General features: G+C 49.2%; 2 protein-coding genes across 4 annotated transcripts; one reads left to right on the top strand and one right to left on the bottom strand.

The window, feature by feature from the left end:
- Positions 1 to 2,184: 2,184 nt before the first annotated feature.
- Positions 2,185 to 11,418, bottom strand: LOC114638089 (HLA class II histocompatibility antigen, DP beta 1 chain-like). Of its 2 annotated transcripts, XM_028786451.1 has the most exons (6): positions 10,961 to 11,416; positions 7,194 to 7,460; positions 4,063 to 4,344; positions 3,455 to 3,565; positions 3,010 to 3,042; positions 2,185 to 2,389 (listed from the first exon to the last, which is right to left on the bottom strand). In XM_028786451.1, exons 1-5 carry the CDS (start codon positions 11,046 to 11,048, stop codon positions 3,014 to 3,016), a joined length of 777 nt encoding a protein of 258 aa, XP_028642284.1. In that variant the 5' UTR covers positions 11,049 to 11,416; the 3' UTR covers positions 2,185 to 2,389; positions 3,010 to 3,013. The 2 variants fall into 2 exon arrangements, with proteins under 2 accessions (XP_028642284.1, XP_028642283.1); XM_028786450.1 differs by lacking the exons at positions 2,185 to 2,389; positions 3,010 to 3,042 and having other exon boundaries at positions 3,329 to 3,565; positions 10,961 to 11,418.
- Positions 11,419 to 12,662: 1,244 nt separating this feature from the next.
- On the top strand, positions 12,663 to 18,834 carry LOC114638108 (RLA class II histocompatibility antigen, DP alpha-1 chain-like). 2 transcript variants are annotated; one of them, XM_028786475.1, is made up of 5 exons: positions 12,663 to 12,801; positions 15,824 to 16,069; positions 16,382 to 16,663; positions 16,757 to 16,907; positions 18,068 to 18,834. In XM_028786475.1, the coding sequence occupies exons 1-5, from the start codon at positions 12,720 to 12,722 to the stop codon at positions 18,069 to 18,071; spliced, it is 765 nt and encodes a 254-aa protein (XP_028642308.1). In that variant the 5' UTR covers positions 12,663 to 12,719; the 3' UTR covers positions 18,072 to 18,834. The 2 variants fall into 2 exon arrangements, with proteins under 2 accessions (XP_028642308.1, XP_028642307.1); XM_028786474.1 differs by lacking the exon at positions 18,068 to 18,834 and having other exon boundaries at positions 16,757 to 18,054.
- Positions 18,835 to 18,885: the final 51 nt, after the last annotated feature.

Raw genomic sequence — 18,885 nt, 5'->3', positions numbered from 1 at the left:
TTTAAATGGAGTCTGACCAAGCCAGCTCAGTCAGTCAACAGGGTCTGAAGGGAGGGAGGGAGGGAGGGAGGGAGGGAGGGAGGGAGGGAGGGAGGGAGGGAGGATTGAAAAGAAAAAGATAATTAGACAAAATTATAACATGACTCCAGCCAGTACTGAGGCTGAAGCAGCTTTATTTCTCTCCAGTCTGCTTTTATATCATTCTAGGTACATCCCAGACACACGGTCAGTTCTTAGGTCAAAGACAAAGTAATAAAGCAAAGTGGTAAACAGATTGATCACATAAGATAGTAATCAAGCAAAGTAGTAAGCCAGGAGATCACACAAGGTAATAATTAAGAAGTTATAAACAAAGCCCCATGGTCACTGTTTCTAATATTCTAACCTGAGCCTACCTCCTTGTCTGAGCCCAGTGACCAATGCCAAATTCCTAGAAGCGGCACCAAAAGCTCTCAACAGGAGTCGCACTTGGTAGCTCAGGCTGGCATCAAACTCGTGGATGGCTCTCCTGCCTCTGCCTCCCAAGTGTTGGGGATTATCGGTGTGAACTAATCTGTCTGACTTAGAATCTTAACTAGTACCTTCTGTCTAAAATGTCTTGACGACAGTGTGACGTGTCCCCAGACTCTAGTGCTGCAACAGACTTACGAAGGAAGGATTCCCCTCATCTTGTGAGAGGCCTGGGTTTCAGGCAAAGCTTCTTGACCTTCAGAGGATATGTTAAAGGAGACACTGAAGTATAGAGAGGTGTGTTCTTATAAAGTGTGTGTGTGTGTGTGCATGTGTGAGTTTATGTGCACCAAGAGCATGCAGCTCACTGTGGAGGCCAGAGGGTGGGTCTCCTGGAACTGCAGTTACAGGTGATTGCAATCTGCTTGACACGGTGCTAGGATGCAAGTTGGGTCCCCTGCAAGAGCAGTAAGTGCTTTCAACCACCAAGCTGTCTCTCCTGCCCCAGGAACTGAGTTCTTTGATCTTCCACCATCTTTGTCTTAGTGTGTCTACCCAGACCCCTTCTCTCTGCTGTGGCCAGAACCCTGACAAGAAGCAACATAAGGGAGGAGGGGTTTATTGTGACCCTCGGTTCCAAGGGATTCTGTACATCATGGCGGAAGAGGCATGGCAGTAGCATGAAGCAGCTGCTCACACTGCCTCAGCAGTTGAGAACTAGACAGACAGGAAGTGTGCTGGGCTGTAAAACCACATGGCCAGCTCTCCAGCGATCCATTCCTCCAGCAAGGCTCTATCTCCTAGACACTCTGTAAGGCCTCAAATAACATAACGCCGCCAGCTGGAAACTAAGAGTACAGATGTGTGAGCCCATGTGGGACACAGCCACACAGTGGTGCTCAGCAGCTTCTGTGTCTACTGAGCTGGGCAGTGTTTGATGCTCTGACCTGACGGCTTGGGGCTCGGTTCTTCTGTAACTCTATCAGCTTGCTAATGGATCTGTTATGCGGATGTGAGATCCAGAGAGCCAGTGAACCACTAAGAGACGCTTTACCTCTCCAGCTCTCCAGGTAAGCCCGAGTTCTCCAGTTATTTCATTTGCCCACTTCCTCTAGCGTTGTCTTTGCAGATGTCCCCACAAAAGCCACTCAGAGAGCCTTCTACAAAGATCATAAACTCAGCCCACCCCGCTGTGGCAGCTACTGCTCATTCATGGCCTCGCTTAAATTTAAATATTTTAAATCACAAGGAAGTGATAGGTTCTGAGCTCCCAGCCTCCTCGCTGTCAGATAGCAGGTAGATATTTGACAGCAGAGACGTCTGCTGGGGAGGGTGTTCTCGGCATTCTCTGATGGCTGTCCTTGAGGTTATGGTTTGGGTCTGGAATGCTCCCCCAGAGGCTCATGGGTTGATGGCTTGGTCCTGATGCACTGTAGTTCAGAGGTAAGCAGTCACCAGACCTGGAGCTTGTCAGTGGATTCATTCATTGATGGTTTTTTTTTTAAAAAAATATTTATTTATTTATTATATGTATATGAGTACATCGTTGCTGTCTTCAGCCACACCAGAAGAGGGCATCACAATCCCATTACAGATGGTTGTGAGCCACCATGTGGTTGCAGAGAATTGAACTCAGGACCTCTGGAAGAGCAGTCGGCGCTCTTATCCGCTGAGCCATCTCTCCAGCCCCGATGGATTTATTTATATTTGTATTTATGTGTGCATGTGTGTGCACGGAGGACAGAAGACTGCTTCAGATCCCTTGGAGCTGGAGTTAGAGGCAGCTGGAAGATGTCAGACATGGATGCTGGGAACTGACCCGGGACCTCTGGAATGTTAGCAAGTGCATACATAACTAATGTGCCATCTCTCTAGTCTCTGTTGATGGATTTTTAGTCACGGACTGTTGGGAGCTGGTGGAGACTATGGGAAGTGTAACCTAGTTGGAGGAAGAAAGAGGGTGAGGATATTACCTTTACAAGGATAACTAGTTCCCAGGTCCTACTCTGCGCATGCGCGTGCTTGTGTGTGTGTGTGTGTGTGTGTGTGTGTGTGTGTGTGTGTGTGTGATACAGATCTTGTTCTAAGCACACACGGTCTTTGAGATCAGATCAGGGGCAGTATGGAGGGAAGACAAGCCGCTGTAGGTTACTGGTATCTCCTCCTCTATGCCCCAGGAGAAAGTATGACCCTGTAAGACAGTGTTCAGGAGCTGGCGAGGCAGCTCAGCGATAAGAAGCATGAAGCTCTTGCCAAGGACCCAGGTTCAGTTCCCAGCACCCACATGGTAGCTCACAGCTGTCTGTAACTCCAGTTCTAGGGGATCAGATGCCTTCAGCTGGTCTCAGCAGGCACACCAGTGATTCTGGCTCCCTCATAAAATAAAACTGAACAAACAGTCTTTGAAAAGACCAAGTGTTAGCTTGGTCAGAACAACTTACCCCAGCTCCCTTTCTCAGCCTCACTCTTCCCCTACACTCTCTCATTATTGAGAGGGAAGTTCAGGCTGAGACTTTCTGACCACTCAGAGGAACCTTCAGGACAAGCACAATATCTTACCTCCTCATCTAGATTCTGGAGATCTTGGCTGAGCTGAATGAGGAGTGAAAGGGAACACATTCAGCTATTAAAATCTCCTTAGACGGTGAGAGACACTTTCCATCCCTCTCCATCACCTTCATCTCACCTACAGAAGTCTGGGAACCTGGGGACCTTGTAGCCTAATGGTCAGACCCCAGGCTGAGGCTTCCTCTCTACCTATAGAACAACTTTGCTCTGACACTGGTTTCAGTGGGTTCTAGAACTCTCTAGCATTACTTTTCCGCCTTAGACCCTTCTGCGGACAGACGAGTGTAATCAGGGAAAGGCTAGCCCCAGCCACCTTCCAGGATTCTTTATTTCATATCTTTGATGTCTGGGTTGTGTGTAGCCTAGGCGGGTCTTGAACCTGTGACCCTCCTGCCTGTGGTGGGGTTGGAGGCTGATCCTCCACATTCTTTCTCACCCAGCTTGCTCCTCATGTACTTGATGATGCCCACAGTCAGGAAGATGAGTCCCAGCACCAGGCCAACCACTCCGGTCAGCATCTTGTTTCGGGCAGAGTCAGAATTTGCCCCTGGGAAGAAGAGAATTCGGGGTTAATGTCCCCTCCTGAGGCACTACACCCCTTGGTCTGACAGGGATTCAGAATATCAACATGAAGGTCACGGAGAGGGACACCGTGGGGGAGGCTATGTGGCAGGACTCTGGGATGTAGACCTAGGCTGGTGTCTTCAAAGGATCACCATGAGGATTCGGGCAGCTGCCTTTCCAAACAAGGACAGACAAAAGGCAGATGGGGGAGGTCAGCCCCCGGTGTGAGGGCATGGCAGGGGATGTCTGCCTCCCTAGACTTCCTGACAGGGCCAGATCTCACATCCTCAACATCCCCAGACCAGGGACAGGCTCTCCTCTCGTGCCTCCAGCTCAGAACCAGCCTCAGGGGCCTCCAGAAGTACGGGGCTGGGGGTGGGGGGGGGATCAGGCCCCAGTGTATAAACACCTAGGGCAGGATAGTGGATCTTGAGTCGGGGTGCTACCGGCTCTACAGAAGAGCCCCCAGGGGTGACTCACTCCACTCTACTGTGATGGGGCTCTCAAGGCTGGGGTGTTCCACGTGGCAGGTGTACACGTCTCCCCGCTGTGGAGTTATCTCCAGCATAACCAGAACCTGGAAGGTCCAGTCCCCGTTTCGGATCAGGTTGGTGGACAGGACCCCATCAGTTCTCTCCTGGCTGTTCTGGAACCAGCGGACTTGAATGCTGTCTGGGTAGAAATCTGTCACGTGGCAGACCAGCAGGTTATGGTGCTTCAGGGTGACCTTCTTGGAGGGTGACACATGTACCTTAGGCTGGACTAGGAGTAGAAGAAGTGTCATATGAGAGTGTGATTCTGTGGTGAAGGCCTTCAATCCCAGCACTCTGGAAGCAGAGGCAGGTGGATCTCTGTGAGTATGAGGCCAGCCTGGGCTACAGAGTGAGTTCCAGGACAGCCAGGAACACATAGTGAGACATATTGTCCAGCTGAGAGTCTCCCACTTTGTCATGGTGAGAAGGATGCAAGATTCATTCAAATACTTTTTCAAATTAATTTTAAAGATTTACTTGTATTATTTCATGTGTATGAATGTTTTGCCTGCATGCATGTCTGTGTACCGTGTGCATGTCTGGTGTCCTCAGAGGTCACAAGAGAGTGTTGGTTGTCTCAGAACTGGGGTTGCAGATGGCTATAAGCTACCATATGGGTGCTGGGAATTGAACCTGGGACCTTTGTAAGAGCAGCCAGTGCTTTTAACTGCTGAGCCATCTCTCCAGCCCCCACTTGGCCACCTTTATGAACTGACAGTTCCTCAGTCAACTCCTTTCCGAACTGTGATTTATGAATTAAGATGTGTCTCCATTTGAACTCCTGGACTTTTTTCAGTTTTGCCTTAGAACATGCCTGCAGTATACAACTGACCTCTAGGGGGCTCTGCAGCTAAATCTACAGGCCGAAAGGACTCATTACTTTTCTGGATCAAACTATACGTCACAAAGACAAAAGTTTTCCAATGTCCTAAGGCTGCATCCTGAATGGTCACTAAATATCTGTATGATTATTTCTAGACTCTTGTTATAGTTATTCACCCTAGAGATTTAGTCCAGATGGGCACCCTGTACACCCAAGGCTAAATATCTAAGGCTACAAGGAGGAAAACCCATAGTTCAAGGGCAGCCTGAGTTACAGAGATTATTTCTCAAGGCCGGGGGTGGGGTGGGGGGGAGGGATGGAGAGATGGCTCAGCAGTTAAGAGGATCCAGAGGATCAAGGTTCAATTCCCAGCTTGCACGTGGCAGCTCATAACTGTCTGTAACTCCAGTCCCAGGGACACTCTCTTCTGGCCTCCGCAGGCACCAGTACAGACGTGGGGGTGCACAGACAGACAGACAGACAGACATGCAGGCAAAACACCCGCACATATAAAATAAAATTTTTAAACAGGAGAGAAAAATAAATTTCATAGCTCTTAACTATTTTCTTTGCTGCCTGCTTGTTATATGTTTATTTATTTTGAATTCATTTTAAGATTAAACTACAAAAATACTTTCCTCTCTCATAACTTGTGCTGTAGTTACTGTTCTTAGGATGACAGTATCTCCTCACCTGCCGCTCGGGCCCCAGCCTTCCCTTGTCCCAACTTATTTGACACTGAAAGCACAGCTCTAACCTTGACCATTCCTACTTGGACAGCAGTTCTGTGTGGTCCGCACCAACTCTACTTAATATATATATATATCCATACTTTTTAAAAGATTATCTATTTTATGCATATGAGTACAGTATAGCTATTTTCAGACACACCCTAAGATCCCATTACAGATGGTTGTGAGCTACCATGTGGATGCTGGGAATTGAACTCGGGGCCTCGGAAAAGCAGTCAGTGCTCTTAACCACTGAGCCAACTCTCCAGCTCCCATTTCTAATTCTTGAGGCTGGTGAGTGAAGAGTTCTAGTCTAGCCTGGACTACATGGTGAAACAACCAACCTCAGGTTTGGGAATACATCTGTACTTGGTTACACTGTAACCAGAGGAAAACTAACTGAAACCAGACTTCAGATCCCGGCACCGCTCAGTGTAGATCTCTGGAGTTCTCGGCACTGCCGAGTGTGATCTCTGGGCAGTGATTTTGGGGGATCTGCTGAGCAAATGAGTCTGGGACACTCTGGTTCATGTGAGTCACCCAGGCTCAGGCTGGAATATAGGGCTCTCTGCAACCCGACAACCAAGCACACAGGATGCCAGCCTACAGTTGAGGACAACCCTTGAGCTTTGGACATCACCTTACCTAGCTACTCGGTCATCTTTTCTAACTCAGGTCACTGTCCCAACTCCTTCCCAATATGTCTGGATTCCCACTCATTCCTAGGAGTCAGGGCTTAGCTTATGACGGGGACTCCCGCTCTCCAAAGAGGGGTTTAAAGGCGTGTGTCCCCACATACTCTTTCCTGTATCTGCAGAAGGCTCCTGCATCACCCCTGGCTTTTGTTCCTTCAGGTCTTCTCAGGATGCTCACCAAGCTCCCTCACTCCAAGAGCTGAGGGGACGGAGCTGGGTCCTTTCTCCTGACTCTGCACAGCTCATCTGTCACCTTTACTCTCTGAGCACCTAGTCACCCCGCCTACCAGCTCTCAACCCTCCAGCTTCTATCCTTACCTTCTGAAGCTGTTGGTCCCGCCGTCTGCTATAGTCTGTCAGCCTCTCTACCTCAGTTTCCCCGACACTTCTCTGCCCCCGTTTTTTGCTTCACTTCATGGTCTCCTCACAGGGACTGCTGTTAGCCCGCTTTGGATCCACGGCCTCCAGGACCCTGCTTTGTTATCTTTACTGATTGGTCTCTCTAGGCGACTTCACTGGGCAGACCTTCCTGCGCCTGTCCTTGAGTCCTGAGCCTCCATTGCTCCCTTTGTGTTCCCCCTGCACAACCTGCGCTCCTGGGACGTGGCACCCGAGGCCCATCTCCCCACAGCCTACAATTGACCCATGGTTCTGCTCCCTTCACCCCTCAGCAGGCTGATTATCAGGCCTGACATGCTCTTGACAGTCCTTAGTCCGACCTCTGTGCCCTTGTCCTCGCCCCCAAGTCTCTGCCTGCCACCCCCAACCCCATGCTACCCCATCCGTCCCCCGGGCTGCTGCCTGGCCTGGCTCTCCTCCGGGACCTCACCTCTCCGTTTCGCCGTGAAGCGCTGGTTCAGCTCGTAGTTGTGTCTGCACACCGTGTCCACCTCGGACCTCCGCCGCTCCATGTAGTCCTTCTGCTTGTTCCAGGACTCGGCCCACGGTCGCCCCATGGGGGTGAGCGCGCGGAACTCGCCCACCGCGCTGTCGAAGCGCATGAACTCCTCGCGGTTGAAGATGCATCTCATGATGAAGCGCTGCGTCCCGTTCTGCTCCGCGTAGCACTCATGCAGCGCGCGCAGCAGGTGGTTCTCTGAGGGCGGCAGAGACCGAGTCCTGAGGCGCTGGGACTCCGCCAGCCTCAGTCCCACCCCACCGAGGGACCCCGCCTAGCCACAACCTCACAGCCTCTCCCCAGCTTCCCTCTCAGTTTGGATCTTTGAATACTACTTATATTGATTGGGTTTTCTTTATTTTTGAGAATTAGACATGATCATACCTACCCTCCACTTTCCCCTCCAAATCCCTGCAAATATCCCAGCATGGCCCCTTCCTACTTTGGGTTCTCTCTCTTCTCTTCTTCTCTTTTTCTCACCTTCTCCCTTCCCTCCTCCTCCTACCCCTCCCTCTTTTTCTCCTCCGTCCTTCTCTCTGTGTCCCTTGTCATTCATTCCCTCCTCTTTTCTTCTAAGTTCAATTTATGCTGTCCCATCCCCTGGCGCATGAGACCAATGACATCATTTTCAAAAAGGAGCGATTATGGAATTGGTGGTTATGAGCACTGGCAGCTTTGAATCCCAGAATTCATATGGTGGCTCACACTCCAGTTCAAGATCAAAGCCTGCGTCTGGCAGCCAATGGCACCAGGCACACCACGCATGGTGCACAGACATACATGCATGCAAAATGCACACACACACACACACACACACACACACACACATGTTTTCCCGTTCCAGCAGCTCCCTAGGCCTCAGTTTCCTCACCAGTGACGTCAGGGTGCGGTTCACAGGACATAAAGGGACTTCCTGTTGAGAGTGACCAGTACCAGTGAAAGGTTGAGGCACTTGAGGGGAAGGTGACAATTCTGGGGGCTGAGTGGAATGACACTTCACATGGGGCCACCGGGAGTTACAGAATCTCACTGTAGCGGTCACTACAGGAGTGAAGCTGCAGGGTAGGGGGCGGGGCCTTGGGGCGGGGCCTTGGGGTGGGGCCTTGGGGGCGTGGCCTTGGGAGATACTGACGTCCCTGTATCTGTGGAGTCTGGAGCAGCCCACTTGTATACCTCAAATGTCCCTTCCCCATAACAAGGTGCTTTCCTTGCTGAACCAATATCTTTAATACTCCTGCATGCTGTACTACATACAGTACGTCCTGTCCCATGTGCTGGGAATGCGGAAATAAATCTATAGACCTTAACGTAAAAGTTAATTCGCTATTTCACCTTTAAGTAGCCATGTGCAAAAGGTCTTAAAAGGTGTGGACTGCATATGTAGAAACACCATATGGTGAAATTCGCCATTTGGCATGATAACTTAAAAAGTTAATTAGGTCTGGAGAGGTGGACCAGCAGTTGAGAACACTTGCTGTTCTTGCAGAGGACTTGGGTTCAGTTCCTAGCACCCACAGGGATGCTCACAACCATCTGTAAGTCCGGTTCCAAGGGATCCAATACCCTCTTCTGACCTTTGTGAATCCCAGGCTTACCCATGGTCCACATGTGAACATGCAGGCAAAGCATCCCTACACATAAAATAATACAAAACATAAATTCATTTAAAAAATAATATGGAATGGCAGCTCTCACCTAAAATCCCAGGGCTAAGAATGCAAAAGCAGGAGGATTGCTGCAAATCTTAGGACAACCTGGTCTAACGGGGTTGGGGGAGGGCACTGTCCTGAACCTTAATCACTGAAAATCACCTCAGTGAAGCCCTAGTGGGCCCCCTCGTTACTAAAAACACTGGGTGGGTAATTGTTACAAGAGAGATGTGGAGGCCTCCCTCTCTCCCTAGGAGCCTCTGGCAGTGTGGGTTGTTCCGTTTGTCCTGTGTGAGCCTCTGTGGGTCTGTTTGTCCTCTCATCAGTGAAAATGGTTGTTTTCATGTTCCACCTCCTGAAAATTAGAATTTCAAAGCAAATCCTGCCTTTTTTCCAGTCCAACAACCAGTTCCAACACAGTTCGTTCTGATCAGGCAAGCGGATCCGAAGATAAAACGGCAAGTGTTGTTTGTACCACAAGAGGGCGCTCTAAGCCGGTTTATTAATGCGTTTTATAGCCAGTAGCAGGGACTGGGAGCAGCTTGGGGAGGGAGGCTTGTGAAGCCTTAGTTGGGTTCCATTCCCAGCACTGCAGGTAATAAACACACTAAACTAAAATAACCTATTGTTTCATTTAAGATATCCGCTTTGGTGTGGGGACGCACGCCTGTAATGTCAGCAATTGAGAGGCTGAGGCAGGGGCATTGTGGAGAGCTGGAGGCCAGCCTGGACTCTCATCTTAAGACAAAGAGGATATTAAAAGTTAAAGGGTCAAGTCTTCTTCGTCTCATAGCTTCTGAGGCCTCAGTATTAACACTGCTGGGGCTCCCAACGCATTTGACGTAAGATGCTCAGTAATTAACTTTTCTACCATGTCAGGGGGAAGGTAAGGCTGAGGAACTAAAGCCAAAGACCAGCATTCCAGACAAATCTGCACTGGTCACTGTAGCTACAGATGTTGCGAAGTCTTCCTGAGGTGGGGGAGCCTGGGGTGCAGGTGCAGGAAGAGATGACTATGGGATGTTCTGATGGTTCCTTCTGTCACCATAGTAACCCCAGAACAATTTGGCCTATCCTGGTGTACTCAGGAGGATCTGCACGGCTGGGGCAGAGGACAAGGGGAGGGTGGGAAGACCTAGGGCTTCTGTAGTAGCCAACGCACACTGTGCGGAAGTCCTGACCTGCTTCCACAGCAGGTGTCTCAGCCCAGTGTCCAGGACCCCACCACTTTCTGTGCACATTTTCTCTCTCTCTCTCTTCCCCACCTGCCTCTCCTTGCCTCTGAATATGAATCTTGTCATTTTAATGCATTAGTTTTTTATTTCTCCTTCCTTATCAGTAATTCATGCTTGTACAAGCAAGGAAAACAAGTTTGAAACTTTCCTTTGGCAATACTTAACTTTTGTAAGCGGAACTTATCCATGAAGGAGGTAAAACTGAAATGGGAGGGGTCTCCCTCACCTGTTGTGGTCACTCAGTGTCCCAGACACACCGCTAAGCCTGTCCCTGGCCCCACCCATTTCTGATTCCCTGGACCTTGAAGGGAGAGTTTCCACAGCTGAGCTGTCCTTGAGTTGGGTCTCACAGTCTTCTGTGATCAACAAGGACAAGTTCTCTCTCCCTCCTCAGCAAGTACACCCAATGTCATCCTGGGTGAGCAGAAGCCACTCTCTTCTAACACTGAGTCAGTCAGGTGACTGAGTCCCTTCAAGGCTGTGGATGGAGATGTGGGGAAACCCAGGAGGCTGAACCTTCTGACCTCTCTGTAAACCTTGCCCTGCAAACTTATTCTAGAACTCCAGGCATGTTGTCCACAGGATGTGGCATGCAGACCCCTTAGCATCTCTGGAGGGTTCACGGTTTCTACATTCCCAGGCGTGGGAAAAACTGACAGAAAAAAAAAAGGCAATGCGGATATGAGCCTGCTTTTCTAGCTGGGAAAGAAGGACACGGGCTGTGGGAGAAGCCTGACTGTTTTTCAAAGTGTGGTCCTGTAAGAGGAAAGTCCTGAGCCTGGCTCTCCAGAGTCACCCGCTTGTTAGCTCTTACCTGGAAGGGCTCCACCCTGGGTCTCTCTACTCAGCAACATCATCAGAGCTGCTGTCCAGGGGACCATAGGAACCCATGGGACCATCATGGAGCTGGAAGGGCGGGTGAAGTGAGGAAACCGGTGGCCAGGAGATGTTGGACTCCTCAAGTTGAGCTCCTGGTTGAACAGCAGAGCCTATGACTAAAATTGTCTGCTATGAGCCCATTGGACAGAGGCTGAGGAAAGAACCAATGAAACTTGAGCTTCCTATGAGTCATCAGTCACTGTGGGCAGATGATGTGAGAGGACTGACAACTTAGTGCGTGATACAGATGAGATGTCATCAGAAGCTGGATAGAAATGGGGAGGGGTTCATGAGAGACAGGACCACAGGGCATCACCCAACAGGGAACGGACTGGCCCACTCCCGTCGACCGCCAACAGAGGAAACACTGACTGGATGTCCCGCACTGCTTCCATGACGTTGATCTCACACGTGAGCTTCTTTGTCACCCAGTCGAGGGCAGCCATGTGACCCCGACGCCCTGCTGAAGCCAGGTGTCTGTTGGCGAGTATTAATGCAGGGAGCACCATGATCCGGACTGGAATAATTCAGCCAGCCCCATCCCAGTCCTCGACAGACAGGAGGAAGCGTGTTGCTGCAGACAGCAACCAGACTCACGCTGCATAACTGAAGAAGGCACAGGTCCTGTACCTGAGGAGACATAGCCAAATCTTAATTCAAGAGTCGCGGAAGGGGCTAGAGACATGGCTTAGTCAGCAAAGTGTTTGCCACAAATGTATAACGGCCTGAGCCTGAATCCCTGACACACATGTAATCCCAGTGCCAGGGAGGCCAAGACAGGCAGACCTTGCTGGACACCGGCTCAGCGAGGTACCTGCTCAAAAATAAGGTGGAGGGACTGAAGAGATGGCTCAGTGGTGAAGAACGCTTGCTGCTTTCGTGAGAATGGTGAGTTCGGTTCCTAGCACCCAAATAGTGGCTCAGGAGTGTCAGTAACTCCAGTTCCAGGGGATTTGGTGCCCTCCTCTGGCCTCTGTGAGCACCAGGCATACATGTGGTACACATACAACATACAGGCAAACCTCTCATGCACATAAAATAGAAAGGTATCAAAAACAGCGGACAAGGGCTGGAGAGATGGCTCAGTGGTTAAGAGCACCTCTTCCAGAGGTCCTTAGTTCAATTCCCAGCAAACACATGGCGGCTCACAACCATCTGTAATGAGATCTGATGCTCTTTTTTAGTGTGTCTGAAGACAGCTACAATATACTTGTATACATTAAATAAATCTTTAAAAAACAAACAAACAAACAAACAAACAAACCAAAAACAAATGAACAGTGAACAAAACATCAGAGATAATCTGACAGTGGCAGTGATGTCTGGAACTCGGGTGACAGGTGACAATCTCTATCAAAGAGAAACAGTACAAACATCCGTATCTGGAGGGTGTGTACCTGGTCTTCTCAAGTCTCTACCCCTCATGGCGACTGTGGCTGAAGTTTCCTGGCCACATTAGCTTCTGAAAATGCTTCCTCTTCTTTGGCCGTCTTTGCCCAGCAACAGCCAGATCAGCTGTCTGACTTCTCTGATTGGCTGGCCCAAGCTTGCTGTTTTCCCCTGGTCTATGCAGTCAGGCTACAGAACCAGGTTTGGGGAGTTTCAGGTGTCCCCACTCTGCCTCAGTTCCTCGTCAGTGTCCCGTGATTACGGTCATCAGTTGTAGATTCCCCTACCTGTGCTCTGAAGGGAGAATGTTCCAGACTAAAGCTGAGGCCCTGAGAGCCTCCTTCCTGGCCTTCCTGCTGAGTCTCCCAGGATCTGGGGCCATCAAAGGTCAGGAGGATGGGTGGGTCACGTGGTGGGAATAGACAGCCGCGTGCTTCCTTTAGAATGAGAGTTTGGCAGGACTCTGTCGGTTTCCCTTGTGTTTCACCTCTCCTCACGCCCTTTTATGAAGTCCACTTGGTTTCATCTTGGTCTAATAGAGGCATAAAAACAAAAGCAACTGAGCTGGAGAAATGGCTCAAGAGTTAAGCGTGCTGCCTGCTCTTCCAGAGGACCCAGGTTCAATCCCCAGCAACCACATGGCAGCTCACAATCTGTAGCTCCAGGGGATCTGACTTTTCTCTTCTGGCCTCTGTAGGCACACATGTGCTACACTTATATGTATGCAGGCAAACACTCAACATATAAAAATAAAAGAATCTTATAAAACATAGCAGCCACAATCACCATTTACGCATCACAGGAACCATCCGTAAAAATAATTTTGCCTTTTTCTGAGAGATAAAAACATTGAAGCTGCCGGGCGGTGGTGGCGAACGCCTTTAATCCCAGCACTTGGGAGGCAGAGGAAGGTGGATGTCTGTGAGTTTGAGGCCAGCCTGGTCTACAGAGTGAGTTCCAGGACAGCCAGAACTACACAGAGAAACCCTGCCTCAAAAGTAAACAAACAAACACATCCCAAATAGAATTAATTTAAGGCAGGAATCCTGGATTAGAAGGAAGTATAAAGGAGACAAAGCTGGGGAGAGACGGAGGTGCCTGAACCCTGTTGCTGGTCACTTGCATCGTTTTAAATCTTGTCCTTGTAGTAAATACCTTAATAAACACATATTTGTGTAAATATGAAAATTAACTCATCACTTGGAGTGTGTGTGTGTGTGTGTGTGTGTGTGTGTGTGTGTGTGTGTAAGCACTGAGAGTGAGCATAGGTCTCCATAGATACTGGACAAGCTCCACCCCCCATCACTGCTTTTGCACGGTCTCCCTCTCCCGGCTTCTCCTCTCAATGTGTAAATATATCCTTTGCCTTAAAAACACGAACATGAACCATCCTTGCCTGTGTGTAGCATCCCACCTTAGGGCTGCTCCATGTGCGGCTAGCTCTTTTATGGTGCTCACGTTGGATGCCTGTTACTGCTGTAAGAGACCATGCCCATGGGTGCCTTTTGGCCTGGAGATGGGATCTCTCTATGGGGCTCAAGCTGGCCTTGAATCTCAATCCTCCTGCCTCAGGCTCCTGATTGTGCTGGGATTTCAGTCCTGCGCCACCAAGCCCAGACTACTAGAGTTCAACTCACTTTTTCTATTATTGGACCTTAAAAAGGATCCCAGATCAAAGGGACCTGCTGCTTATCCCCACCCCACTCCCCTGCATCTTCTTCACTTTCCTTTGAATCGAGTGTTTAGCTATCACCTCCCTTCAACTATGGCCTCAGGCCTTTTTCGGTTCTCTCTTCACACACACTCCCTGGGGCTTTTCAATTCTTACTTTACACACTCCCTGGGGTGCCACCTATTTCTGTTGCTGTGATAAACACCATGGCCAAAAGCAACTTGGGAAAGAAAGGGTTATTTGGTCTTCTATTTTAGGGTCTGCCACTGAGGGGAATCAAGGCAGGCATCCGGGAGGGAGGAACTGAAGCAGAGACCACAGAGAGTTGGGCTTTTCTTTTTCTTTCTTTCTTTTTTTTTTTTGTTTTTTTTTTGTTTTGTTTTGTTTTTGTTTTGTTTTGTTTTTTTGAGACAGGGTTTCTCTGTGTAGTCCTGGCTGTCCTGGAACTCACTCTGTAGACCAGGCTAGCCTCGAACTCTCGAACTCAGAAATCCACCTGCCTCTGCCTCCCAAGTGCTGGGATTAAAGGCGTGCGCCACCACCACCTTGCTCTTTTTCTTTTCCTTTCTTTTTTTTTTTCTTTTGTTTGTTTTTTTGTTATCTTCACCGTGTTTTATGAAGAAGATTTTTCTGAGTTCACAAGGCACCTAAAATCCTTCTTCGAGAACATTCTCTTCATAACGTTATTACTAATGATACTTTGTATTATGTTTGCTATTTCTTTTTTTTTTAATAAGATTTATTTATTCATGCTTTTTTAATGAGGACCCTGTCTGGATGTACACCTGGACGCCAGAAGAGGGCATTGGATCACATTACAGATGGTTGTGAGCCACCATGTGGTTGCTGGGAATTGAACTCAGGACCTCTGGAAGAGCAGTCAGTTCTCTTAACCACTGAGCCATCTCTCCAGCCCCATGTTTGCTATTTCTTAACCAACTAATAAAGACTAAGGAACAACAACAACAACAACAACAACAAAAAATCAAACCACACAGGGATTTTAAACTTAACAACTTCTATAATTCCACTTAAAACAAAAGCAAACATTTTTAAAGTTTTTAAAAATTATTTAAATACGCTTAAATTTTAAAAAAAGTTTGAAACCATTGTCAAAATCCATCCTGTTAGATTTAATATGTTCAAGATTAAAAAAAAAATAGAGTCACAGTATTAGCACAAGTTGTCTGTGCGTTTATGAGCTGAAACAAACACAGCGACCGTATCACTGCAACTCAGTGAGCTTCCCACCTTTTCTTTAATAAGGATGCTAGCATGCCTGCCCCTTCACTTCCATGAGTTTAAACCTAATTTCACATCTGCAGTCCTAGAACCGGGAGCTGTGGGGAAGAGAAAGTCTCTCTGAGCTCTGCATCGCTGTGTGACCTGAGGCAAGCCACTGGCCTTCTCTGTGTTTCCTTGGTTGCGTCTAGGGTTGTTGTAGCATTAACATGCATCAACTATGTAGCCTACTAACAGACCTGGCGCTCAGCAAATGCTCAACAGAGGCTCCTGTCACCCCCAGACTCCTGCAGAGTCATGGGGTTCCGCTGGACTGAAGATTCTATCTTCCTCCCTCTTCCCAACACCCCACACTGCCTCCAGTCTCCTGTTTCTCCCCCCCTCCCCCTCTTTTGGTCTCTTCTGACTTTATTAATAAATCCAGCCACTCCCCCGCCTCGGCACTTTACAATAGTTCTTACATTGGCCTCATTTTCCTTGATCTTGCTTCTACAGCGGAGCACGTGGCAGTGTATGACATATTCGTACAGATGCAACATCCATCCGGCGAATGCTTGTACGCGTTTGACGGTGATGAGCTGTTCTACGTGGATCTTGACAGGGAGGAGACGGTCTGGGACCTGCCGGAGTTCAGCAAGATGTATGCGTTCGATGCCCAGGAGGCTGTGCCCTACATCGTCAGCCTGAAGAACAACCTGAGAGCCTTGATCCAGAAATACAACGTCACCCAGGCCCCCAGTGGTGGGTTCTTTTCTTCTTCTGCCACCCGGTGGGGAGGGTTGGGAGGACCCCTGGTCCACACTCAGAATGGGAGACAGATGCCCTCTGCTGAGGGACCCTCCTTGGAGTGGCCCTGGGCTCCCTGCTTTAGAGTCGGAGGCTGGTGTCTCTTCTCACCCAAGAGAGGTTGAGCTGAAATAGGCTGCTCAGTAGGTGTCTTCCTGCTCTGTCTCTGGACCCAACAGTGACAAGAATTCTGAACCTGAGACGGAAAACACCCAGGGTGGGATCTCTGTGACGTACTCAGAACTGACCAGTGCTGTCTCTTCCTAGAGCCTCCTGAGGTGACCGTGTTCCCTAAGAACCCGGTAGAGCTGGGCCAGCCCAACGTCCTCATCTGCCATATCGACAGGCTCTTCCCCCCAGTGCTCAATGTCACATGGCTGCGTAACGGGCAGCTGGTCACCGAAGGAACTTCTGAGACTGTCTTTCTGCCCAGCACAGAACTCAGATTTCACAAATTCCACTACCTGACCTTCATTCCCACGGCGCAGGATGTGTACGACTGCAGGGTGGAACACTGGGGCCAGGGCCAGCCGAGTCTCGGTCACTGGGGTAAGCAGCACCCCCTTTCCACACACTCCTGCTCCCAGGACCTGGTATCCCACCATCCCCACTATACTAACTGTTTCTGTTCATTTCCCTCAGAAATGCAGGAGCCAGTTCAGGTGTCCGAGACAATGGAGACCGCGGTCTGCGCCCTGGGCCTGGTGGTGGGCCTGGTGGGCGTCATGGTTGGCAGTGTGCTCATCATAAGGGCTCCGCACGGGAGCCGTAACCCCCGGACCCAGGAACCCCTGTGAGTAACTGTGGAGGTAGGGGTGTGAGGGTGCAGTCAGAGGAAAGAGAGGGCGTCTGCACCTGCTGAGCAGAAAGGAGGTGAGCAGGGCAGAGCTTTGTAGAGACAACACTGAGAACCTAAGGCTCACGCACTGCCCTGAGTGTCTGCGCTTACCGTCCCTTGTTACCCTCACCTATAGTCTGCGTGACAGCACTAAAGTCACTGTGGTTTTGATACACACAAAAAAGATGCTTACAGCATCCATGTGCGCAAGAGCATTAAGCACCTTCACCAAGGCTACACAGCTAGACTGTCTGGATCGGAACAGCTTCCTATGGAAGAGACTAGGTTCAACCAAGCGTAGACCCAGTCCATCCTGCGCATGCGTCCCGGGCAGTGTGGGTGGGGGGAGGGAAGGGGGAGGGAGATGACTCTCAATTTCCCATCTCTGCTTAAACCCACTGCTGCCAAAAATTCGCATAAAAATTCTCTTCTGGGCTTCTATTTTATCGAAACATTTATATTTTAAATACTAGTGCTTTTAAATTCTCCTCTCACTGGATAGTGATCTCTCCATGACGGTCCGCGTCTCTCTTATACTGACTGATACCATTATTCACTCTGGACCAGGGAGGTATCAGTCAGCATTTTTTGACAGAGTTTCACTATGTTGGTCTGTAAGCTGTTCTGGAATTCTCTAAGTTACCTGGCAGGCCTTGAACTCACAGAGATCCACCTGCCTCTGCCTCTGCTTCTGCTTCTCCAACGCTGGAATCAAAGCCGAGCACCTCCAAGCCAGATTAGAAAGCCCCTGTTAGTTGTTTTTATCTGTAGAGGGTAGCATGCATCTTGATATTAGGAATTCTTCCATAAATGTCTGTTGACTTGCTGTGAATAGTATTTATTGCCCTGCCACAGGCTTGTTCAGTTCCTCGAATACTGAAGGCTACACGCTACAGTGATGAGTGTTCTGTGGCACCATCACTAGAACACACACAGCATGCCTGTATTACAATCACTGTCACCACGGTGGAGAGTGTGTATCATATACAGCTCGAGCAAGGCTACAGTGACGCTTCCTGGACTGAGAAAGTGGGGGTAGGAGCCGTACATAAAGGGAAGGGGAAACAGGATGGATGAACCCGAGGTTGATGGTGACTCTGTGCGTCTTGCTGCAGGTGATGATATTTTCTGAAAAGAACGTGGCCTTGGGAAGATGGCCTGAATGTGTACCGTTGCTACCCAGCCCTGGCTGTCCTGGAGCTCTGTAACCTGGCTGGCCTTGGACTCACAGAGGGCTCTGCCTCCTTGACAGATTTAAAGCGCTCAGACCTTAGTATGGTTACCAACAAATTAATGGTATCAAGTGGATGTTGCTGTGCTTGGCACCAACCTAGACACCCTGCCCTGGGCTCCTCATGAGCACTGCTGCTGGCCTTCAGAGGATGCCCAAGAACTATGTTTCCTGTTTCTGAGCTGGGAGGCTGAGTCTTGGGGGATGTCTTGGACCAGGTTGTTTATGATTAATTACCTCATGGCAGTGGTTTTTTTTGTTGTTGTTTTTTTTTTGTTTGTGTTTTTTGTTTTTTGTTTTTTTTTTGGTTTTTGGAGACAGGGTTTCTCTGTGTAGCCCTGGCTGTCCTGAAACTCACTCTGTAGACCAGGCTGGCCTTAAATTCAGAAATCCACCTGCCTCTGCCTCCCAAGTGCGGCAGTGTGGTTTTAAGTGGCACCATGGAAGTAGTTCCTGAGGGCTCTGACCTCACTTAGGGAGAGGGTGTGAAAGTTTAGATTTGGCCCCGGAGAGGGGACAATGGTAAAATTTACTTGGATGAAGATTCATTTGGATGAGTCTGAGAGCCACAGTGGTTGGAGTTCCTAAGGGAAGAGAGTCGAACCCTTCCTCTGGTTTGATTGTAATAAAACATCTTTTTATGAACCCTCAGTGGTTTTTTTTTTTTTTTTTTTTTTTTTTTTTTTTTTTTTTTTTTTTTTT

Source organism: Grammomys surdaster, unplaced genomic scaffold (assembly GCF_004785775.1).
Source record: "Grammomys surdaster isolate TR1022 unplaced genomic scaffold, NIH_TR_1.0 125504, whole genome shotgun sequence".
In the NCBI taxonomy this organism is placed as follows: Eukaryota; Metazoa; Chordata; class Mammalia; order Rodentia; family Muridae; genus Grammomys; species Grammomys surdaster.
Note: the sequence above shows the minus strand (reverse complement) of the source record. Positions and strands in the feature narration are given on the sequence as shown.